Source organism: Solanum dulcamara, chromosome 9 (assembly GCF_947179165.1).
Source record: "Solanum dulcamara chromosome 9, daSolDulc1.2, whole genome shotgun sequence".
In the NCBI taxonomy this organism is placed as follows: Eukaryota; Viridiplantae; Streptophyta; class Magnoliopsida; order Solanales; family Solanaceae; genus Solanum; species Solanum dulcamara.
Window position 1 is genome coordinate 3,972,158 of NC_077245.1, and position 23,345 is coordinate 3,995,502.

Genomic DNA, 23,345 nt, shown 5'->3' on the forward strand with positions numbered 1-23,345 from the left:
TGGGATATAAGTGTTCTTTTTCCTAAGTAAAATCTGAAAATCAATGTCAAAAAATGTTTGTTTTTTGAAAATTTATAAAATATATTATTAAAAAAATATTTAATTTGCGTTTACAAGAAAGACACATATTTTGTCAAATATTAATTTTAAATTTTTGATGATTCACTTTTCAATCTAGGTGTGTAATTTCATTTGGACAACTTAAAGTCAAAAAAATGTCTGAATAATGTCTTATATTGGTTTGATTTTATTCCGCTCCTCCTATACCAAATCTGGAAAAATTGAAATGGCATCATTTTTCAAAAAATTATATTAAACCTCTTCTGATTAGCCAAATATATAATAAAGCAATGGAATGCAAATTTATGACTATATAAAAATGCCTCAAATAGGATAAAAGGTACCATTTACATCAAATGAGAACCTCCAGATAAGAATATTTTCAAACTCAATATAGACAAAGCTCGCAAATCAATCAAAGCAAGAGAGGAATCGAAGGCGTATTTAGAGACCATAATAAGAAATGGGTCTTGGGTTCAATATGGGAATACACTGGGCCACTAATATTTACATGGAAGCGCTATCTCTGCTACATGGTTTAAAGTTTGCTATACAAAACAACTTAATTCCCTTAGTAATCGAAACTGATTTCTATGAAATCATCGACATGTTATCTAACAAAGAGTGATTCTATCAAAATTTAACTGACGGTTGCAAGTATCTATTGCATGAAGAAGGAGGGGCACCAATCAAACATATATATAAACAAGCTAATGGAGTAGTGGACTAGTTAGCAAAAAAAGGATGCGAACTTGATACTTTTGGAAGCTTAATGTTGTACCCCAATTCCTCCGCTTTTGCTTATTTTGATTTTGAAAGGGACAGAATAGACACTATATTGCCTAGGCTAGTCTCCTTATGTAATGACTCTTTAGTTTGGTCAATGAATGAAAATCCTTTATTACCAAAAAAGAAAAAAACTTGGACAACTAAACAGGTCATCGTTAGAGGTGTTTAAAATGTTAGATTTCAAATAGTTTAAGTGTTCATTTGATAAACTAAGATCGTGACTAGAAGGATCTAGTTGACAAACGAGTCAAGTATAAAAGTTTCACAGGCTATTCTGCATATATATATATATGTTTTGTATGAATACTTTATCAGGAAATAAGAAAAAAATGAAAAAATTGAAAATCTGCCCAAAAAACTCTAGGTTGTAAAATTCAACTTTTATTAATTTAATTTAATTTAAAAATTCAACATAATTAATTTAATTTGATATTTGAAAAATCTGAATCAAGAGTATGCATGTACAACCACCCCTATGCAAACCTATGTACAATCAATGGAATCCAAACCCTCAACCGGATCGGATATGAAAGCCCAAACTTGAAATATGAAAGCCTTCTTCTCCGAATCCCGTTCCCCTTTCTCTCTGAACAATCAATGGAGTCCAAACCCTCAACCGGATTCGGACCCTCCAGTAGTCTTCTACTTTCTCTTTCCACCTTCGTCCACCAGCACTGCTCCCGACTCGGTGCCGAACTCACCAATCGTTTCGACGAAGCGAAACGGCTCAGTTCAAAAATCGCCGCCGATTTTATTCAGCAGCCACTGCCGGAGGCGATAGGGAGGAGTTGCTCGTTGCCGTCGCATTCCTATCCACTATCTCTTCCGTTCGCTTCAGTTTCGCAGCGTCAAGAGAAGGTCGCGAAAAACAGCGGTTTGAGCTCGGATTATGTGGCTAAGACATTAACTGGAACTTCTGTATACACTGTTAGCAATTCTAACAATGAATTCGTCCTCATTTCCGACCCGAATAGTGCAAAATCAATCGGATTATTGTGTTTCCGTCAAGAAGACGCCGAGGCATTTCTTGCTCAGGTGAACTTTTTTTTATTTTATTGAAATTTTGCTCTATGGAAGAGAGAAAAGGGAGATATGGATGCTCTTTTTAGTTTTTTTTTTGTGTGTCCGGATGTCCAACTTAAATTCATTTTGTACTTGAAATAAGCGCCAATAAAAGTTGAGTTTATTTGGATAAACTCATTTTAAGCCGATTATAAGTTGAAAATGGCTGATAAATCAAAAAAAAAGTTGTCCTGCACCTATTTATTTTTTAACTTATAAACAGTTTTTAACTTATAAGTTTTTTTTAAGTTATAAGCTACTTAAAAATAAGTCAATTCAAACAGGCAATGAACTCATTTATCAAAGTAGGGAAGCAAGAAGCGGGAAAGAAATAGTATATAAAGTAGCACAAAAGAGAAACCCAAGTTAAAGATGGATTCTTTATAAGAATTATTTGGTATTTATCGTTGGAATATTGCCTTAAAGGACAAATTATTTAGTATTGGAATGTACAACAACAACCCAGTGAAATCCCACATCGTGGGGTCTGGTAGTATTGGAATGTAATGAACCTAAATATAGAGGAATTGATACATAAGATAGCAGATACAGAAGACTTATAATGTTGACGTTTTTAATTTGCAATTGAGTTGTTATAGAAATTTCCATATAAAATGGAAGGCTAGTTTGCGGAGAAATGAACATGTGAAGGTATTTCAGGTACGCTTGCGGAAGGGGGAAGTAAGGGGTGGAGCTAAGGTTGTTCCGTTGACACTTGATCAGGTGAATGTTTTTGTTTCCTTTTGCTTTGGATTTTTCTTTCAAAGATATATCTGCTGTGGTGATTTATTTCTTCTTTCTTTTTTACAAGTTTGTACATTCATCAGAAAAGAATTGCAAACTTTAGGACTGACATTAGATTAGTCTACGGAGAAGGCCATTTTCTTGTTTAACGATTGAATTTAACGAAATTTTAGTACCATGAGAGTGTCTGGTAATAGATATGGTATTAGTGAATGGACGTTTTGTCTCTAGTGCTCAAGACTGATTGGTGGAAAGTCAGAAGCTACTGATGATCTACTTGTATGTATATGTTCGATCTAATTCTGTGCATATTTTGAGAACTACTTCTTGCAAGAATGGGTATAAACTTTGATGGTTAGTGAATCATCTATTAGTTACAAAGGGTTGGATTCAAGTATAGCAGAATGGATAATCCGATCCTGACTTGTTTAGATTGACACGTAGTTGATTGATTGAATAAAACAGAGCATGCATCCTATTTTGCATAAGCAATGGAGTATTTTCAAAAGCGTCCCTTGAGGTAAGGCTCAATTAGATTACCTGGCCTTCACAGGTTAAGATTAATTCACTGAGATATTTTCCTTTACCCTTCTTTTTAGTGATTTGTTCACTTTTTTGCATCTTTAAGATAAGTTGTATGCATTATCGATACATTTCGTATCTCTTGTTCATCCATAAAAAAAGGGATCGTATTATACTCCTTTTGAGCCTCAGACTTCTGATTTGTCCCGTTTTATGTATCTTCTTCTGCTATTAAGTTAAAAAGAAGAAGTTGAAGCCCAACTTAAGAATGTAAGACATTTTTGTCTCTACTTAACAGGTCCAGTGTACATTAAGTAATCTATTTCATCTAGTTGCAGTTGTCTGTATGTCCAGGAATTCCTGTTTTTTGCTTTTCCATTTCTTCCTAAAGGTGTTGCTCCGCACTAGTCCCATATTTTGATTGGTTACACTTCTTTTTTGTATCAAATTGCAGGTTTACATGTTGAAGGTTGAAGGAATCGCATTTCGGTTTTTGCCAGATCCTGTTCAAATTAAGAATGCAATGGAGGTAGTTATCTGTGTTGATCTTCCTTAAGTTTTGAGTCTGGGATCCTTGTAGTTTTCACTGAATGCAGTAGAGTTGCACAGGATGCCTATCCAGTTGTGCTAGTGAAAGTTATACTGTGTATTCATCTACATGTGATAGTTTTATGTGAAAGTACACTAGCATGTAGTTTTAACTAATGACCAGATGTAGTAGAATTGCTTGCAACCCACCAATTGTAAGTTTCACTGGCATGCCCTTATTTTTTCTTTTCTCTTTTCTGATAATTAAAATATTTCCAAAATGGAGGTCTTTCCGAGATCTGAACTTGGGTTACTGACATGCCTTGTATGTGGGCTCTTGCTCACTAGCCTAGCAGATGAAGCATATATTACTAATGCTTCACCTCCATTGCCACCCAACTTCTGTCTCCTCCTCCTAAAATTACCTCTTTGGCTAAACGTGATATTTTAATGCATGCTTATTACAGAGTTTGTTCATTTTAACATTGACTTTTTCTGTGACAGTTAAAAGCTTCTGATGTAAAGACCGGATTTGATGGAGTCCCTGTTTTCCAGGTACCATATAAACTTCTTTGCAAACATATGCAAGAAAACCTCTCGCATTATATACTCAGCCTTTGTATTTTTTGGGATTATGAACCTTCACTCACTGGAAAGTTTTTGCTAGACATTTTGTATATTAGGGGGTGGACTGTATTGAATATGATTAAACTCCGCTTAATTCTTTATGCGTTTTGTTCTTGTGCAGTCAGATCTCCTAGTTGTGAAAAAGAGAAACAGACGATACTGTCCAATATACTTTCGAAAGGTATGTTGGTTTAATATCTTGAACTGTAGCTAGTCAAAAGAAAAAAAAATACATGTAAATTATATGATCTATTTCATTTGAATTCAAATTTTGGTATACAGGAGGATATAGAAAAGGAGTTATCGTCAAGGGCATCTAGAGGCTCTAGTGTCTCTCAGCACATTATGGTATCATAATTACTTCTATCTTTCTATGTGCTTTCTGATAGGGCATGCAGATAGATTTAGGATGGTCAAACATGGTAAATGGTGAATATAAAACGTCTCTAGGGAAGTATTTTTTTGGTAGGTGCCATGGAGTAAATTTCATTGGCAGTGATCTCTCTTTTATCAATTCTAGCATTGTCCAAGTGTGGAGAGGATTTTAAAATTTGAATTACATGCAACAGGTTCCACTTGGAGAGTCCAACATAGTAAATTTTGCATGTAATGGAGAGGATTAATGGTTGAAAGTTATTGCTTGAAAAATGTTGCTGTCTCCCTAGTTAATTATCATATTAATGCAAAATCTCTTACTTCAAAGGAAACGGAATTATGAACCCTGAAAGAGGTTTGATGAATGCTAAGGGACATTAATGCTTTGCTGTTAAAACCTTTGTATGTAAAAAATCACCTTGCCCATCCTCTTACTGGCAGTATCTTTTTTCTAAGTTATCAAAATAATAGTGTTTCTTTTTGTTTCTAAAGAAAGGACAAGATTGGCTGGCTTTTCTGTATTCGTCAAGTTTTTTTTGTCATCAGATCTGCCATTGTAACAAGACACTATAGCAGCTTATTTAACTTGCTGATATTCTTTTTCCTCATCAACAGGTAGGGACTTTGGAAGATGTCCTTAAAAAAATGGAGGTAGGTGCTTGGACATTTTCTATGTTGTTAGGCTTTAATTTAAAAGTTAGATTATGTTTTGAATTCTTAGTTTCATTGCTTCTATTGGCATCAATAACATCTGTTCTCGCACTACACACATTGTAAAGATGAACTTCCCCACCTCTGAGTTCAGAATCATAATTGAGGTCATATCAATCAATCAATTACGTCTCGGTCTGAAACTTGTTGGGGGGGCTGATGCCGTAATTATTCAATTCGAATATAGTAACATAATGAGTAAACCAGAAGACACGGAAATTAAGACATTTAACAGCTTTAACCGACTACCCTTTTTTTCAAAGCGATGAGGAAAATACTAAAAACTTACACCAACAGTTCATACTTTCAAAAGATGTTTGCCCATTGTAAAATGGTTCCTTGCTGGAAAATTGGAAGGAAGAAATGGGAAATGAAAACACAAATGCAAGTGCAGAAATGAAAAAATGGAAGGGATATAGCTTATCCCCAAATTTGAATTTCAAACAGTGCATAGAAGAAATGTTTTCTGAGATAACATCTTAAAAGCTTTTCTATTCTATCCTTTGTTTAAGCAAATGTAACAGTATTCCAACATGAAAACGTCCCCCCACCCGTTTTCCCCCTCTCTCGGTTACTTGTCTAAACTTTGTATTTCCTGCGGCAGATAAGTCAGAGAAATTCTGGCTGGGAGGATCTTATCTTTATTCCCCCGGGTAAAAGCCATTCCCAGCACATTCAAGATGTTACAAAAGCATGAATCTCTTGCATGCAGCTCCTGTTTGAAACAAATTAAAATAGAGGCAGGTTCACATTCTCCTCTGCATTTGGTCAACCCAAAGAATCCAAATAGTTAAGCTCCGTATGCTTTCTACCTCTGACTTGTTTTATTAGTAATTTCTAGAAGCATTTACTAATTACTTGATATGTTCAGGTACTGCTGAATTAGCTTAAAGATACACAAAGGATCAAGTTTTGCTTGAAAATTTAATGGAGGGAACAACAAGCATGTTATACATTAAAAGTCAATGAGTTGGTAACTAGAGGCACAATTTACTTGGTGTCATCTGTACATTGCACAGTTTGAATCGATGAATTATGTTTTCACTCTTTTACCAATCTTCTATATTGATGAGGTAACTTTAGTTGGTAATACATTCACTATTTCATACTTTTGGAGGTCATTCTGATCAGTGGCTGAAATTCAATCATATCTGGTGACTTTATTAACCTCATGTTCTTGAATTTTGGTGTGTCGTTTTGTTTATGTCATCCAGTGTTATTAGTCTTGACTTGTGGTTCATGCACGAGCATGAAAAAAACAGTAGACGACATAGTTGAGCAACGCTGATTTGTAATTTGCACCACCTAACTGCTACTGAGCTACTCAAAGGGTGAAATGTGCTGGCCTTCTTTGAATTGTTCATTTGAAGGTTACTCTTAGACAATTGGACTTTGTTGTTTTTCTTTTCATTTTTGGCAAAGTCCTTTTTACCTTTACATATTTCTCTGGGAAAAAGTTTTTGTGATAATTGTGTTCCCAGAAGCCTTTTGAAAATGGGAAAATATGTAATGCAGTCAAAATGTTATGCACCTTTTTGGTTTGCCAAAAATTAACTTACAAGCCTACTACTACTATGTACCTACAAAAAGGAGAAATTTTGACTCATCCGCAACAATGTTCCTTCCATTAATTTAGTTTAATATGTTGTTAACAACGTAGTTTTGATCATTTCCTCTCTGATTAAAAAAAAAAAGGGAAAAAGGAAGATGATAGATGACAAAGGTGAGATGGCTATTAGCTGTTATGCAATACTTCCGTTCGTTTCAAATTATCTTTCGTGTTTTCTTTTAATATGTTCCTTAAGAAAGTATTAGTTAAAAGTTGTTTTTGATTATTTTACACTCATTTATGTTTTAAGGTGTAATCTCTTTTTATTAAATATTTACTTCATTGAAGTGTTTGTAGTCTTCAAGAACAATTATTATTAAAGACAAAATGGTAAAATATCATTAATTTTGTTATAAACTTCTAAAATGACAAATAATTTGAGATAACTATTTTTAGAAATCACGACAGATAATTTCAACGGGAGGAAGTAATATTCGTGTAAATTATTGAAAGGGTTGACATTGAGTGTACAACAATGATTTTCTACCCTAATATCTCTTAGTTTGGTCGACGTGGGAATCTATCGTTTTGGTAAAGAGTGGTTATCCCACCTAAAGCCTATTAAAATGATCATTTGTTAAAAATAATCATTGCTGTTTTATATATTTATTTCTGATATATAAGATAAAAAATTATAGCAATATAAATTACATTAGTTCTAAATGTGTAGAAAATCAAGTATTGGTGCGACCTTGCAATTTTGTAACAGCTAAAAGTGACATTTGTTTGTTCATAAGACATTGACAGGCCAACTACAGAAGTTGTTGGCCTTAAGCTATTAACTGCCCTTCCAAATATTTCAAAATTGTGAATTTTAATACTTTCTTAATTATTTTTTTGTAGTAATTCTTACTCCAAATGGCAAAACATTGTGCTAAGCTGACAAAAGACGTAACTCACGTGTTCTATAATCAGAGGCGGATTCAGAATTTGAACTATATGAGTTTAATCTTTAAGTTTATAGCATTTACCCGTTATGATTTTAAAGTTATAGGTTCATATTTACTATTTATTGATATTTTATAAAATTTCTGCTTCGCTTCAAAAGTAATGAGTTCAGATGAAACCTAGTACAAAAAGGGTGGATCCGCCCCTACTGATAATATTTTTTAAAAAAATCATATTCAGAGGTGAATCCATGATTTAAACTCTATGGGTTCAACTTATTTTAAGCATTGAACTCATTATATATTTATTTAAAATTATGAATTCATACTTACTATTTATTGCGACTTAAAAGAATTTTATACACAAACTTATATTTCACATTAAAAATAATTGGATTTAGGAGAATGCAGTACCACAAGTCTACAGCAGCCTATGAGTGTATCTTAATAATTGTTTATAGTAAGTAAACTATCTTATTATTTTTAGGCCAATAATCTCACTTTAATGAGTGGTTATATAATTATTTTCCTGAGTGATAATAACATATTACATTATTAGTATTTAGTATATAGAAATTAAAGTGGATAGCGAAAAGAGGGTCATTTGCCCTTCCCTTAAAGAAAAACAAATTGACTTTATGGTCATTATCAACTTTGTATCTTGACAATAAGGGATGAGTATTTTAGGAAATAAAACAATATAATAGCTCTTTTTTTCAAAAATAAATAATAATAAAAACAACACATATAAAACATATGGCAAACAATTCAAAGCTCCTTACCTTATTTTGATCTCCAAGTTAAGAAAAGGAAATATTAAAAAGACAAGGAAACAACACTTGGAACTCTCTTAGTAGTTCTTAATTACTTATCCCTTAATCTTTTCATAATTATGCCTCCTCTCTGTCTCTCTAACAACTATTGCCAAATCCCTTTTAAATATTGTTAATCACTCATCTTTTTAAATTAAGCCACTCTCTTACTTGCTTACTACAATTATAATTATTATTAAGTTTGGAGAGAAAGTGAAAGTATACTTTTTATATAGCACAAGAACTAGCACTCTCCTTTCTACACACACCAAAAAAAAGAAAATGATTATGAAGTCCCTTCCTTCTAAAGCATTGATCATCAAAATCAACTTGGTTTTCTTGGCTTGTTTCTTGATTGCTTATGCTGCCATTCTTCTCAAGCCATCAACTTATGTTTATCATGAATATGCAACATTCCTTGTTAGATGTTCATTGAGAGAATGTCATCATAAGGTAAGGTGAGCTTTTTTTGTTTCTTAATTTGTAGGGAAAAAAATGTCCAATAATTTTACGCTTCGTTATACTTTGGAGCTATTCATATTCTTGGCATCAACAAATCGTCTTGTATTTGCTCGACTTTTTAATGGACAAATTCCGTGTTGGACCTTTTTTAAAGGCAAGAGCAAATACGAGATGATTTGCTGATGTTAAAGGTATAAATGAATACAAAGAATAACAAAAGATGAAATTAGGATGTTTTGAAGCATAAGGTGGGTTTTTTTTTTTTATAGAAAAAAGGTCCAATTTACTTTTCTTTTTATTGTTCAATATATCTTAAATTTACACTCTGTATTACTTTAGGGTTATTCACGCCTTTTCTGTCAACAATTTGTTTTGTATTTGCTCTTGATTTTTTAACAGACAAATCCCCATTGGATCATTGTCAAAAGTCAAGAACAAGTACGAGACACTTTGCTAACAAGGGCACAAATGACTAACGAAGGATAAAATTAAGATATTTCGTACATTATAATGCAATGTAGACCATTTTCCCTTCTTTTTATTCAAATTAAAGAAAGTGAAATAAATATTCATATATTTGAAAAAAGAAAACCCCCTGAACTATTTTTCTTCTTCTTGTTTTGAATAGGGAGAAGAAGGGATAAAGATGAAAGCAGTATTAGAAGAAAAAATGGTGATGAATGAAGCAAAAACAGAGAAGAAGATGGTACTAAAGCGCGAAAAGCCGAGTTTTTTAAACAAAATGGGGAGAGGAATGAAGATAGGAATGGTAAATATGGAAGGTGAAGATGTTACTGAATGGAAAGTCCATGGCCAAATAATAAAAATAAAATTCGAGAAAGTCTCGAATTTATTCGAATGGAAAGACTTATTTCCAGAATGGATAGATGAAGAAGAAGAAATGGATGGAACAGAATGTCCTGAAATACCAATGCCAAATTTCAATAACTATAGAAATAATATGGACATGATTGTTGTGAAATTACCATGTAAATATCCACAAGAAGGATGGGGAAGAGATGTTTATAGGTTACAAGTGAATCTTGTGGCAGCAAATTTGGCTGTGAAAAGAGGAATTAAAAGGAATATGAAATTGATCTTTTTGAGTAAGTGTAGACCTATGGTGGATATGTTTAGATGTGAGGAATTAAAGAAAAAAGAAGGGGATTGGTGGTATTATGAGCCAAATATGGATAAATTGGCTCAAAAAGTTTCATTGCCAATTGGTTCTTGTATGTTGGCTTTGCCTCTATGGGGAAAAGGTATGTTACACTTTCAAAATTTTACTTCCTCCTTTCACAATGCTATTCTTTTTAATATTACAAAGTTGAGTATAGCTAGCAAAACATTTGGACCTCTATGACATGATAAATTACATTTACATTCATCATAAAAAATAACACGGTGGGTTAAAAGTCAAAAAAAAGGAGACGCGCCAGGTAGGGGTCGAACCTACGACTTTCTGCTTAGGAAACAGACGCTCTATCCACTGAGCTACAGGCGCTTTTGTGGTAGGAAGTTGTTCTTTAATTAAAAAAATAGTTTTTGATTCATTTCTCTTCACCTAATGGTAATCTTTACCCTACTTGTAATAATCGTCTCAAATGTTTTTGGTTAATATTGTCCGCCAACTAACTTGACTATTTTGAAAGACAATCGATGATATAATCATAGGTTTGATGAGTTATATACCTGTTAGTGTCAGAAATTTTTACTTGTTTTTGAGATACTTTATTTTATTTTTAAAATTATAAATATCACATTTTAAGAAGATTTATCTATAAATATTATTCGGATGGCATGATAAAATAAAATATTCTTGTGTACAAAGTTTTATTGATGGAAAGTTGATTTTGAGTGCTTGGTGACAAAAGGAGGTTGAAAAGCATTATATATCCTGTTAGTCAGTAAAATGGTTGGTAGATTTTGAGAAATTAAATGTCTACTTGCATGCACATATTAAATACAAAATTAATAGGCAAAGGTGTGTCATGAAAATTATAGTAATACACAAAAATGATACAAATATTATTCTTTTTTCTTCATAGGAAGTCAACGAAAATAAGATCTCTAGCTACCAACTTTACTCTCTTCAACTAATCAAGAAGCAAATAATACAAATTAATTGAACATAACCAAAGAGATTATCTCAAATATGTCTTAGTGTACATGCTAGGAGCTTTCTATTATTTCACTAACCTCCAATTTTATGTTTGTTATTACTATTTTTTAATTTCATATATTGATTCAAAAATATGAAGTGTTACTATCATATGATTGCATTCAATATGTATATTAGTTGTACTATGAGTTTACTTCTATATTGCATAATGTTTTCGCTATCAAATCATTTGAAATAATTAAAATATAATAAGTAACAACTCATAATAAGTGGATTTAGTCTAAGACAAATTAGAATTTAAATTTTATGAATTTAGAAGTGTTACTAGTATAATTCTTTATATATATATATATATATAAGTCCATGTAATATTGGTTTTGCATGCTTTAATTTGATATGTTTACTCCCAACTTTTTATGACATGTTTATCAAATATATTTTGATTACAGAAATCAACGAAGTGTATGATATTTCGAAAATTGAAAGCAGCACAAAAGTAGCAACAAGAGAAGCGTACGCCACAGTTCTTCATTCATCTGAAACATATGTTTGTGGTGCAATAACATTAGCTCAGAGTCTTCTTCGAACTGGAACAAAACGGGACCTTATCCTTCTTCTGGATAATAGTATCTCTGAATCCAAACGCGACGCGCTCATAAAAGCAGGGTGGAAACTCCGGTTCATAAAGAGGATAAGAAACCCTAGAGCTGAAAAAAATACATATAATGAATATAATTACAGCAAGTTCAGGTTATGGCAGCTCACAGATTATGACAAAATCATTTTCATTGATGCTGATATTATCGTTCTTCGTAACATTGACCTCCTTTTCCATTTTCCTCAAATGACAGCTACAGGTAACACCTAGTTGTTTCAATTTATGCGTCTTACTTTCTTTGTTTTACTAGCCAATTTTGAAAAAATCACCTTCTTTTGTTTTTCAAAAATATTTTAGTAGGTGTGGATGCGTGGTCGGGGCCAGAAATGGGGAGGAGGGGCAGGGTACTAGGTGAGGAGGGGGTTGGGTTGGGGACGGGTGTAAGGGTGGTAATTGGGGTCGAGAGGAGATAATCAACGTGATGTGTCACTTATAAAATTTGTTCTCTCTTTTTTGAAATATATTTTCACCGTATATACAAAACACACAACACTCCTTTATGAAAATATCATGGCATAGTATAAAGTCACAAGATTCAAGATCATCTTTGCATTCTTAAAATTCATGTACAATCGAAATAAGCCACTAAAAATGAAAAAAAAAAAAGAATTTCAATATTTAAATCTTGAATCTGTCATCTGCAGGCAACGATGCATCAATCTTCAATTCCGGAATAATGGTTATCGAGCCATCAAATTGCACCTTCAAAATGTTCATGCAACGTACAAAAGAGATCATTTCATATAATGGAGGTGACCAAGGTTTCCTTAATGAAGTTTTTGTTTGGTGGCATAGGTTGCCTAGAAGGGTTAATTTCTTGAAGAATTTTTGGTCAAACAATTCCAACGAGGTCAGCCTTAAGAACCAATTGTTTGGGGCAGATCCTCCAAAAGTATACTCCATACATTATCTCGGGTTAAAACCATGGGTATGTTACAGGGACTACGATTGTAACTGGGACATAGGTGATCAACGTGTTTATGCTAGCGATGTCGCGCACAAGACATGGTGGAAACTACATGACTCCATGGATGAGAGTTTACAGAAATTTTGTCGATTGACAAAGCAAAGGAAAATTGAATTAGAATGGGATAGGAAATTGGCTGGAAAAATAGGATTTAAAGATGAACATTGGAGGATTAATGTTACTGATCCTAGACGATTTACTTGATTTTTTCTTCTTTCTTTTAATATCGATGTTTTTTTTCTTCCATTTAATATGTATGCTACTATATACAGTAGTACTTTTGCACAGAGTACTTATGAACATGGCCTTCTCTATTTATTCATGTGTATATATAGAGGATGCTTGTTCTTCATTTTTGGAACATGAAAAATGTTTAGCTATTGTATCTCCTTTTTTTAATTATTATTATTGCAAGAACATTTTATCATATGTTCAGATGTTCAATATATTGAAACAAGTCCTGTTTCGAGTATCTAAATGATACGTATTGACAAATTTAATCATGTTTTATGCCTAATAGACAATACTATGCTTTAAGGATTCGGTCAAGTTATAAAAATATTTTTTCCAACTTATACATCAGTCAATTTTAATTTATATAAGTTTCATTTTAGTAATATTATAATATACAATTTTCAATATTTTAAATTCATTTAACTCTTCAATTTTTCTATTTAATGTATGGTTTTATTGCAATATTAATTTTTGTACAATTAAATTTTGTCATATAAAATTAGACATGTAGAATAATGTAGGATTAAGGTCCATTTTAAGTAGGATAAGACTATTAAAATATTATAAGGTAGAATGGTAGACTACAAAAGTAAGCTTAATTAGTCAACTATAGTACTTAAAGAAATCGATAAACAAATCAAATATTTTAAGTTAAATTATGTAAGAGAGATAAATGTTTTTTTTTCTTAAAGAAAAAACATGAATTTGGTAGAGCATGGGTTGTGTTGTATTAATTTAATGATTACTAATACAACCAACGCAGTGATTGATATACTTCAAAGTACGAGTTATGCTAAGTAAATTAGTCTTTTTATTAGTAGTACTTCCCTTCCAGTCGTTTTTTAAAATTCTGGATCCCGCTCTCAGCTTCGTCGATCCTCTCAAGTTTCTTATCCTATTAAAGGCTTATGGATCATTTTGGAAAGTTCAAATAACAAATCTTTCTTCTATAATAATTATCCTCTCGTTATAATAATATTTACTGTAACATTTAAAAAAATATTCAGACAAAACTTTAGCTAAATTTATTATAGGGTAGGCTCTTTGGATAAATTGTTCTTGGCTATTAAAAGGACTCCTATTGTCTATCCTTTATTTACTAAAGTTTCTTTTCCGCGCAAACAACATTATTATAAAAAAAAAATGAATGTACATTAGTTTTTAACGTTATAAGAATTATTGAGTACACGAAAATGTAAAATAGCTAAATGATTAATTGGGGTAAAGGCCAAGAATTAGCATGTGATAATGAAAGATCAGTTTAAAAAAACAAAAAGAGTATTAGTTGAGCAAACTAATTTTTAGGTGCACCTAACAGCTGCAAAATAAATTGTTTAAATACATTATAATTTAGGTAACACAATATATTTATTTTTTGTATGAGTAAAATATTAATAGAATTTTTTTAAGAAGCTTCCAATAGTGCAAATCTGAGATGTATTGTAGGCTATATATTTAAATTCACAAAAATAGAACCTTCTGCATGTTCAATAAGTTTAAAATTATCTAACTATACTCCTTTATTTCCTATATTTTCCATTATTTAAAAAAATTCAAATTTTTTTTTTCCATCCGGATACATTAATTCAGTAATCCGGATATATTAATTTTGATTCATAAATTATCTCTATATTCAATGTATCATGCTTTAAATGTTACCTGCTGATACATAAAACCCTAATTAATGTATCCGGATTACTGGATTAATGTATTCAAATTACTTTAATGTAAAATGATAATTAGCCCTTTACACTATGTGATTCCTAAAAATCTACTTTTATTTTTTGGGAAAACTGACCAATTGTAAAACTATTTATCCAAATTGGATTCAACCCAAATTATTTATCCTTAATAGACTCATGATCCAAACTATTTATCCTCTTACCCCCACTTTCTCCTTTTTAATTTTGCGCATGACGTCAGCATCACTGCTCATCTACCATTAGAGTATTATACTTTGATGGTATCAAGCAGTTTCTTCTTGATACCATCAGATTATAAGCAGTTTCGCTGAAGCACTGCCTCTTTCTTTTTGATACTATCAGAGTATATATATACTCTCATGGTATCAAACGTGTATTTACATCAGTGTTTTTTTCGTATTCTTCTTTGATACCATCAGAATATATTATACTTTGAAGCAACTTATCAAGTAGTTTCTTCTTGATATCATCAGAGTATAATATATTCTGATGGTATCAAGAAGGAAGAGACAGTGTTTCAGCAAAACTGTTTGATACCATCAGAGTATATTATACACTCTTATAATATCAAATGCGCGAGATAGTTAAAAACAAGGGGTATGAAAGTAACGAGACATTCAATGGTAAATAGTTTCCTTTTTTGGGATATATTATCCCTTTTTTATTATTATTTTATATCTTTTATATCCGTTAAAACATTATTTACACTCTCATATATAAACAATTTCGAAAAATTCATTTTTCATTACTATTTACTTCTACCCACTTACTGGATCGTGTTACAGCGGTAATCATTAAAAGACGGTAAAAATTGGACTTCAATATATATATAAATTGTCTTTTAACAAACAAAATCGACTTCAGATGTCACTTTTTTAGCGTTAAAAATTGAGAAAACGCAAATCAATCTTTAGGGGTTTTTTTCTATAAAAAAAAAATACATGCAAAACACGATTTTTGGAGATCGATTTTATTGAAAAAATAATCAAAAACGTGTTTTTAAAATGAAATAAATTGCCTCTTTTGAAAAAAATATATTTGAACAAAATTATTTTTTCGAGATTTTTTTTTTTTTAAAAAAAATACTTTGGAAAAACTACCTAATTAGATATACATACGATAGCTACTCATTCTCCCTATAATTTGAAATAATTACATATTGCCTCACTAATTAATAATTTCATACTAGATTTCAAGTAAGATACACGTAGATACATGTATTTTTATTTCTGATACACTGAAATAGAGAGAGAGGCGAGCGAGATAGTCTATTTATCTTAGAGACATGCAAATCATACTAGATACATGTATCTGATACCAGATAATTTTGAAATACATATATGTACGGAGAGAGAAAAGAGCCAAGCGAAATAGGATAGAAGTGAGCGAGAAAGTCAAATACATGTGAATCCACTTGGATACAATGTATATGAAATAAATTTCACTTAATTTTGACTTATGTATCCGAGAAACATATATATGGATGCGCTAAATACATGTATTCGAAGATCAAATTCTGGTTTGATTCGTAATATTTAAGACTCGTGTGGAAAAGATAACGGGAAAAATAATCTCATGCCCCATAAAAGCAAAATAATTACAGACAAATACCCCTTTACAATTCATACCCCCCAAAGCATGTGACTCGCGATCAAAATACCATCGCAGTATCAATATACTTACATGGTATTATTGAGGTTTGCTTCAGTCTGTAGTGATAACACCACAGTATATTTATATACTGTCATGGTATCATTGAGGTTTGCTTCAGTCTGTAGTGATAACACCACAGTATATTTATATATTGTCATAGTATCATTGATGTCTACTTCAATCTTGCAGCGACATCTCCATGATATCATCATATACTGGCATGGTTTCATTAAGGATTGTTTTATATAATCAGTAACACTCCTCAAATCATGTATGATACCATTGTAGTATGTGAATATCAATGATGACATCACATAATATCATATATAATAGCATGATATTATTTATCAATGAGCAGTCCTTCAAGTATGTATGTATGTATATATATAATATATATATATATACCGTGATGGTATCATAAAGTTTTTTCTAAGTCATTCGATATTACATGAATGATACTACCACAATATATTCATATATTATCATGATATTAAAAATCCTTGATGAGGCACTTTTAAAATCCTCAGTGATACTATAACAATATATTGCATAAGTTATGGTATCATTAAGGAATCAAATATTTAGGGAAAATTGCACAAATACTGAATGGTATTATTATAGTATATATATATATATATATATATATATATATATGGTATCATAAATACTAATTTGGCCTAGACTAAAGGGGGTGCAAAGGGTAATTAGTCTAGGCTGAACAGATACATAAGGAAATTATTTAGGGATGGGGTATGAAGTGATAAATAATTTGTTTTAAAAGTCTATTTTATATAATTTTATTTGCTCCTAAACTAATGAGATGTGTGTGTTGCTTGCCCTATTATTTTTGATAGCTTGACCAAACCAGAGCCATGGGCCAATTCCTTTGGTGTCCGAAATCAGAATACAAAGTACAATGGGCCACGACGTACTAATGGAGCCTATAATGAATGGGCCAAAGAGGGACCAAACGGAGTATGAGTAATCATGGATTTTGATTTTTTAGTCACGAGTAAAAAGGTGTTTCATTAAGGAAAAATTACTAGAAAAAATATTTTTTAATAAATAATTATTAATTTTAGCGATATTTTTTATTTATTATTATTTATAGCAATATATAAAAATATTATGATATATCTGTCATATATTAAAAGTGAATTATGCATGCAATATAAATATATTATAAGTGTTTTAAAATATATACTTGTTGATAAAAAATTGACACAATGTATTATAAGTGTATTAAAGTATGTGATAAATATATTATCTATGAATAAAACTTGTATTATATGAGTTTTATAAATTATTCTCGCTAATATATATTAAAATTGTATTATAAGTGTTCAGTGAAAAAAATATTATTGCTTCCCTTTCATTAATTTGATTTTATATGACGATATTTATCCAACACGGCTGAATACGTTGAATATAGATATTGATTGTTTAAACTTTTAGATTATGGTCTATTTTAATAGGATATCTGGATATATAATAAAAAATTTCTACTGGATATTTTCTCTTAAAGTTTCCAAATTTTTTTATGTTCTTAAACGTTCATTACATAGTCAGATAAAATATGTCATCTCTTATAATTATACTCATTCACATCGATTGGAACAAATCTAAGTTTTTACAACTTATTGAGTTTAGTGCATATAATTCAATGAGATAATGTTTTTAAGTAATTAACTTGTTTAATAATTAATTCTTGAAAAGAATACAAACAAAAGCTTTTTTCAACTAAAAAGTATTTATTAGTGCATAGATACTCAATCAAATTATTATTTAAATATCTAAATAAAATTTGATCGACTTAAAAGGCAAATATATTTTTTTTAAATAATAATCTTGCTGTTGTAAAAGTATGGATTGCAGCTTCAATGTCGGATCTGTCATAGGATTACGAGCTCAATATGTGACAGTTATAATAATTTAAGCTCTTATCAAAAAGGAAGAAAAAAAAGGAAAACTCATTACCTAAACAACCAACCCCCACCACCCACGCCACCTTCCCCCAGCTAAACAACCCACCTATTTCCCCCCATTGTTTCTTCTTCCCCTCGTCATTGTCCCCTGTTATTCCTTTAAGGAGCTCAATTTTATTTTACTTCTTATAACAATAAATCATTAAAAATAAAAAAAGAAATTTTTAGATTCAAGTGTTAAATAGAAATTGTAAGCAAAAAATATTATTTTTTATACTAAATCACATAAACGGAGATGGCGGTGATAAGTTGCTCCGATGATAGTCAGAGAAGACGAGAGTTGTTCCATGAATCTTTTTCTTCCGTAAAGAATAATTATTTTTTAGCAAAGAATAAAAAACAAAAAAAGAGTACAGGTAAAAAAATTAAAAGAGGTTTTTGGGAAGTAAATAGGAGGAGAGGGGACGGGGGGGGGGAGGGGAAAGGAAGATAACGAACTAGAAAGGAGGGGGTGGGGGAAGGAAGATGATGAACTGGAAAGGTGACGGGCTAGGGGTTGCTTTTTCTTTTTTAATTAAGTAATAATTATTTTTAAAAAATTAATAAAAAAATATTTTTGTTAATTTTCTAGTGCCAACCGCCAAATGTCAATAAAAGAAATGAAAAGGCCGGTTTTGAGATCCTTCCACGTAGGGAGAGTGCAAAACACGTTTTTTTGTCAAATCAACATTTTGTGTTATAGGTATACATTTTGAATAATTTAGGTGTTCAATAGATACTAATACTAGTTAAGGTGTCTAAGTAAAATATGCGGACAATTTTAAGGAGCCATCGATAACTTAAACCTTTCTTTTTACTCGCCACAATTTCCTTTTTGAGGATCAAATGATATAAACTTCGATTAATATTTTAAGATTGATTTTTATTATATTGACATGAAAAAAATTGTAATTTATAGTATTTCTCGTATAATTTTTGAATATCTAAATTTTTATTTTAAAATATTAAATTAATATAATTTAATTTAATTTTAAAAAATAATTAAATTGACTTTCAAAAAACACGAGATAATAATTAAAAAGGACCGGAGGAAATACTATACTAGAACTTCGTTTATGTTTTCAACATAAAAAACAACTAATAAAACCACTTAACGCTTACGGCAAACAATAATTAAAGCTCCCTACCCTTATTTGCTGCCAGCAAATCCCTATCAAACACAAATTAATCACCGACATTAATTATTTATGTCTCCACTTACTATAATTATTTAAATATAGTTACATTCTTTACACTATCAAATGTATTTTAATTCACTTATTATGAACAATTACTCCTATTGAACTAATAGCTAACCATTTGGTTTAATCTGGAAAACTAAAATTGATTATGAAGTCCTTTCCCTCAAAGGCTTTGATAATTAAAATCAACTTAGTTTTCTTGGTTTGTTTCTTAGTTGCTTATGCTGCCCTTCTTCACTGGCAATTATCTTCTCTTCATCACGAATATTCAACATCTACTGTTAGATGCACATTATGCAAATGTCATCATAAGGTAAGTCTCGTCGGATTCACTGTTTATTTTTTCTTATGTAAATTATACACAGTTCATAGTTATATGCATATTCTACATATATTATACATTTGTTGGCTAATTTTAGTATAATAAGTTGGGTGACAATTATTTAGGTTAATTCCTTTTTTTAGTTCAAGAAAGTGAAATCGCTAATACCTGAGGAACGTCTGGTTAGAATTTGGCTACTCCGTAAGGGATTTCGGACAAGAAAGTAACCAATGAGCCAAATTCATCGAGATTATTAACGATTTTCTGATAGTAAAACAAATACTCATATCTTTTTAAAAAGAGAAAAAACCTAGCTTTAATTATTTTCTTGGTATTGAGTAGGTGGAAGAAGAACAAATATTGGTGAATGGAACAAAGGGAATATTGAAGAAAATGGTGAAACACAAAAAGCCAACTTTTGTGAAAGAAATAATGGGGAGAGAAATGAAGATAGGAATGGTGAATATGGGAGATGAAGATGTGAGTGACTGGAGAGTCCATGGCCAAATAATTAAAGTACAATTCCAGAAGGTCTCAGAGTTGTTGGAATGGGATGACTTGTTTCCAGGTAAAGTACCTGGCAAATGTACGTGTTGAGTCAAACTTAAACGGGTCAAATCAGTAAACAAGCAATGATGCAACCTGCCTAAAATTTGAAGACGAGTCAAATAACAGGTCATACTTCAACCTACCCAATGTAACCCAACCTTTCCTCCTCTTCTCTTTTGCTTTTTGAAAATAATAATAATGTGTAAACTAATTTACTTTCTTAAATTATTAGCTTAATTAAGTTTTTCCGAATATACACATGAATTTCTAATTTATTTTTTGGGGGGACATTGCATCTTGACTTGTTGAATTACACTATTTGACCCGTTTTGCCCCCCCCCCCACTAAACTAACAGGCCATTTGGATTTCAACCTATTGAGTTAAGTCAACAAATTACTCCTAACCCCACTCGTTAAAACTTGAACGGGTTGAGCGAGTTACTAAAAGATAAATTGATTTTGCCACCTTTATTTCCAGGACAGATAAATGAGGAATTAGAAGAGATGGATATGAGACAAACATGTCCAGAAATACCAATGCCACATTTCTATAGCTATAATTACATGGACATGATAGTAGTGAAATTACCATGCAATTATCCACAAGAAGGGTGGAAAAGGGATGTTTTTAGGCTACAAGTGCATCTTGTGGCTGCAAATTTGGCTGTGAATAGAAAAAAGGGTAAGAATGGAAAGATGAAATTGATTTTTTTGAGTAAGTGTATGCCAATGATGGAGATTTTCCGATGTAAAGAATTAAAGAGTAGGGAAGGAGATTGGTGGTATTATGAACCAAATATGGCTAAGTTGGCACAAAAAGTTTCGTTGCCAATTGGTTCTTGCAAGTTGGCTTTGACTCCAAGGGAAAAAGGTATGTTATGTATAGTATTTTCAAGTAATTTATGGTTTCTTGCTTACATATGTTGGCAATTAGTAACATTTACTCTCAATTTTCATTCCAGAAATGAAAAAGGTGTATGACATCTCCAAGGCTGAAAGCAGAGAAGCGTACGCCACAGTTCTTCATTCGTCTGGAAAATATGTTTGTGGTGCAATAACATTAGCTCAAAGCCTTGTTCGAACCAGAACGAAACGGGACCTGGTCCTTCTTTTAGATGACAATATATCTGAATCCAAACGATATGCGCTCACAAAAGCAGGGTGGAAACTCAGATTCATAAAGAGGATAAGAAATCCTAGAGCTGATAAAAACACGTACAATAAATACAATTACAGCAAATTCAGGTTATGGCAGCTCACTGACTATGAAAAAGTTGTTTTTGTTGATGCGGACATCATTGTTCTTCGTAACATGGACATTCTTTTCCAATTTCCTCAATTGTCAGCGACAGGTAATTTTAGTATTACTAGCACTCTCCTTATATATACGCTTCATTTGTCTTTGTTTGACTTCACGGTAATTAAGAATATCAAGACGATTTTTGAATTTTGTGAACAAAAGGGTAATTAGTATTTTTGGCATGGTACATATAACATACCATTAGAACTTTCAGTTAGTTTTAATGTGTACTTTTTTGATCCCTTGAACGGTGAATTTTTTACCAATTATTAACATCATTTAATTATTCACATGTTATGTTAGGTTAAGTTTGTGTTGTTACTCGATTTATATATGAGAGGTTAATATAATTCTAAAATTAGTAGGGTAAATCTAGTAATATATTTCTTACATATATAAAGGGCCCAAAAACACACAGTTTAGTTCACTAAAAATTAAGTATGTTTAGTCATATAACACAAGCACAAACATTAGAATATATTTGTTAATAAATGAAGGATAAATGAAAAAAAATGTTGAAAACTTAAAAGCAGTAGTTAGATAAAGAAAGTATATATATGTTAGACTTTGCATATATAGTAATTTTAAAATTTTGTATCCTCCAATATTACTTACAGGTAATGCTGGATCAATATTCAATTCTGGAGTAATGGTGATTGAGCCATCAAATTGCACATTCAATATGTTCATGCAACATACAAAAGACATTATTTCATATAATGGAGGTGACCAAGGTTTCCTTAATGAAATATTTGTATGGTGGCATAGGTTACCTAGAAGAGTTAACTTTTTTAAGAATTTTGAAAATTTGAATGAGGTTAGTGCTAAGAACCAATTATTCGAAGCAGATCCTCCGCAACTCTATGCAATACATTATCTCGGATTAAAGCCGTGGGTATGTTACAGAGACTATGATTGTAATTGGGACGTTGGTTATTTACGTGTTTATGCTAGCGATGTTGCACACAGGACATGGTGGAAAATTCATGATGCCATGGATGAGAATTTGCAGAAGTTTTGTGGATTGTCAAAGCAGAGGAAAATTGAGTTATATTTTAGTAGAAAGGAGGCAGAAGAAATGGGATTAAAAGATGAACATTGGAGGATTAATGTTACTGATCCTAGAAGATTTACTTAACTTCTTGATTGGTTCTTAAATTACTTTGTAATTCCCATTTTATTTAATTTTTATATGTTTTTTTTTTTACCTTAAAACATTATCACTTAATATATACTAATAATTTTGTACAGAGAAAATTATGGGCATGGCCTTCACTCAATTTGAGTTAATTTTCAAATGATGATTCAATTTACTGTTTTTGTAGTGAAATGACTTAATTAATACTTGCCGCTTAAAAGCATCGCCAAATTTAATTTTATAGTCATCTAATTTACAATTTATACATGGTTGTCATGAAGTCATAAAATTCGATAATTTTTTCACTTAATAAAAGATATCCCTGGATCATTTACTTTATAAGTT

The 23,345-nt window shown here is 31.3% G+C and overlaps 3 protein-coding genes and 1 non-coding gene across 7 annotated transcripts; 3 read left to right on the forward strand and 1 right to left on the reverse strand.

Annotated features, from left to right (window-relative positions):
• Positions 1-1,338: 1,338 nt before the first annotated feature.
• LOC129903388 (protein TIC 22, chloroplastic) lies at positions 1,339-6,647 on the forward strand. Of its 3 annotated transcripts, none has more exons than XM_055978924.1 (9): positions 1,339-1,884; positions 2,572-2,634; positions 3,632-3,706; positions 4,210-4,260; positions 4,454-4,513; positions 4,615-4,680; positions 5,323-5,358; positions 6,023-6,158; positions 6,290-6,647. In XM_055978924.1, exons 1-8 carry the CDS (start codon positions 1,447-1,449, stop codon positions 6,113-6,115), a joined length of 882 nt encoding a protein of 293 aa, XP_055834899.1. In that variant the 5' UTR covers positions 1,339-1,446; the 3' UTR covers positions 6,116-6,158; positions 6,290-6,647. The 3 variants fall into 3 exon arrangements, 1 of the variants encoding a protein (XP_055834899.1); XR_008770269.1 differs by having other exon boundaries at positions 1,340-1,884; positions 6,023-6,217; XR_008770268.1 differs by having other exon boundaries at positions 1,341-1,884; positions 6,023-6,207.
• Positions 6,648-8,725: 2,078 nt separating this feature from the next.
• On the forward strand, positions 8,726-13,303 carry LOC129904582 (UDP-glucuronate:xylan alpha-glucuronosyltransferase 2). 2 transcript variants are annotated; one of them, XM_055980143.1, is made up of 4 exons: positions 8,726-9,179; positions 9,817-10,450; positions 11,760-12,167; positions 12,613-13,303. In XM_055980143.1, exons 1-4 carry the CDS (start codon positions 9,009-9,011, stop codon positions 13,137-13,139), a joined length of 1,740 nt encoding a protein of 579 aa, XP_055836118.1. In that variant the 5' UTR covers positions 8,726-9,008; the 3' UTR covers positions 13,140-13,303. The 2 variants fall into 2 exon arrangements, with proteins under 2 accessions (XP_055836118.1, XP_055836119.1); XM_055980144.1 differs by having other exon boundaries at positions 9,096-9,184.
• Positions 10,620-10,692, reverse strand: TRNAR-CCU (transfer RNA arginine (anticodon CCU)). Its single transcript has one exon. It is a non-coding gene; the product is annotated as a tRNA-Arg (tRNA).
• A 6,476-nt stretch (positions 13,304-19,779) lies between the features above and the next one.
• On the forward strand, positions 19,780-23,109 carry LOC129903068 (UDP-glucuronate:xylan alpha-glucuronosyltransferase 2-like). Its single transcript, XM_055978549.1, has 5 exons — positions 19,780-20,004; positions 20,356-20,581; positions 21,041-21,433; positions 21,525-21,914; positions 22,480-23,109. Exons 1-5 carry the CDS (start codon positions 19,840-19,842, stop codon positions 22,998-23,000), a joined length of 1,695 nt encoding a protein of 564 aa, XP_055834524.1. The 5' UTR covers positions 19,780-19,839; the 3' UTR covers positions 23,001-23,109.
• Positions 23,110-23,345: the final 236 nt, after the last annotated feature.

What these genes read in the sequence shown, in the direction of transcription:
- LOC129903388 (XM_055978924.1), top strand. Translation starts at nt 1,447, where the DNA reads ATGGAGTCCAAACCCTCAACCGGATTCGGACCCTCCAGTAGTCTTCTA. An exon ending in TTCCGTTGACACTTGATCAG is followed by an intron (nt 2,635 to 3,631) that starts GTGAATGTTTTT and finishes ATCAAATTGCAG; the next exon opens with GTTTACATGTTGAAGGTTGA. An exon ending in ATGTCCTTAAAAAAATGGAG is followed by an intron (nt 5,359 to 6,022) that starts GTAGGTGCTTGG and finishes TTCCTGCGGCAG; the next exon opens with ATAAGTCAGAGAAATTCTGG.
- LOC129904582 (XM_055980143.1), top strand. Translation starts at nt 9,009, where the DNA reads ATGATTATGAAGTCCCTTCCTTCTAAAGCATTGATCATCAAAATCAAC. An exon ending in TGAGAGAATGTCATCATAAG is followed by an intron (nt 9,180 to 9,816) that starts GTAAGGTGAGCT and finishes TGTTTTGAATAG; the next exon opens with GGAGAAGAAGGGATAAAGAT. An exon ending in TCCTCAAATGACAGCTACAG is followed by an intron (nt 12,168 to 12,612) that starts GTAACACCTAGT and finishes TGTCATCTGCAG; the next exon opens with GCAACGATGCATCAATCTTC.
- LOC129903068 (XM_055978549.1), top strand. Translation starts at nt 19,840, where the DNA reads ATGAAGTCCTTTCCCTCAAAGGCTTTGATAATTAAAATCAACTTAGTT. An exon ending in TATGCAAATGTCATCATAAG is followed by an intron (nt 20,005 to 20,355) that starts GTAAGTCTCGTC and finishes GGTATTGAGTAG; the next exon opens with GTGGAAGAAGAACAAATATT. An exon ending in TTTGACTCCAAGGGAAAAAG is followed by an intron (nt 21,434 to 21,524) that starts GTATGTTATGTA and finishes TTTTCATTCCAG; the next exon opens with AAATGAAAAAGGTGTATGAC.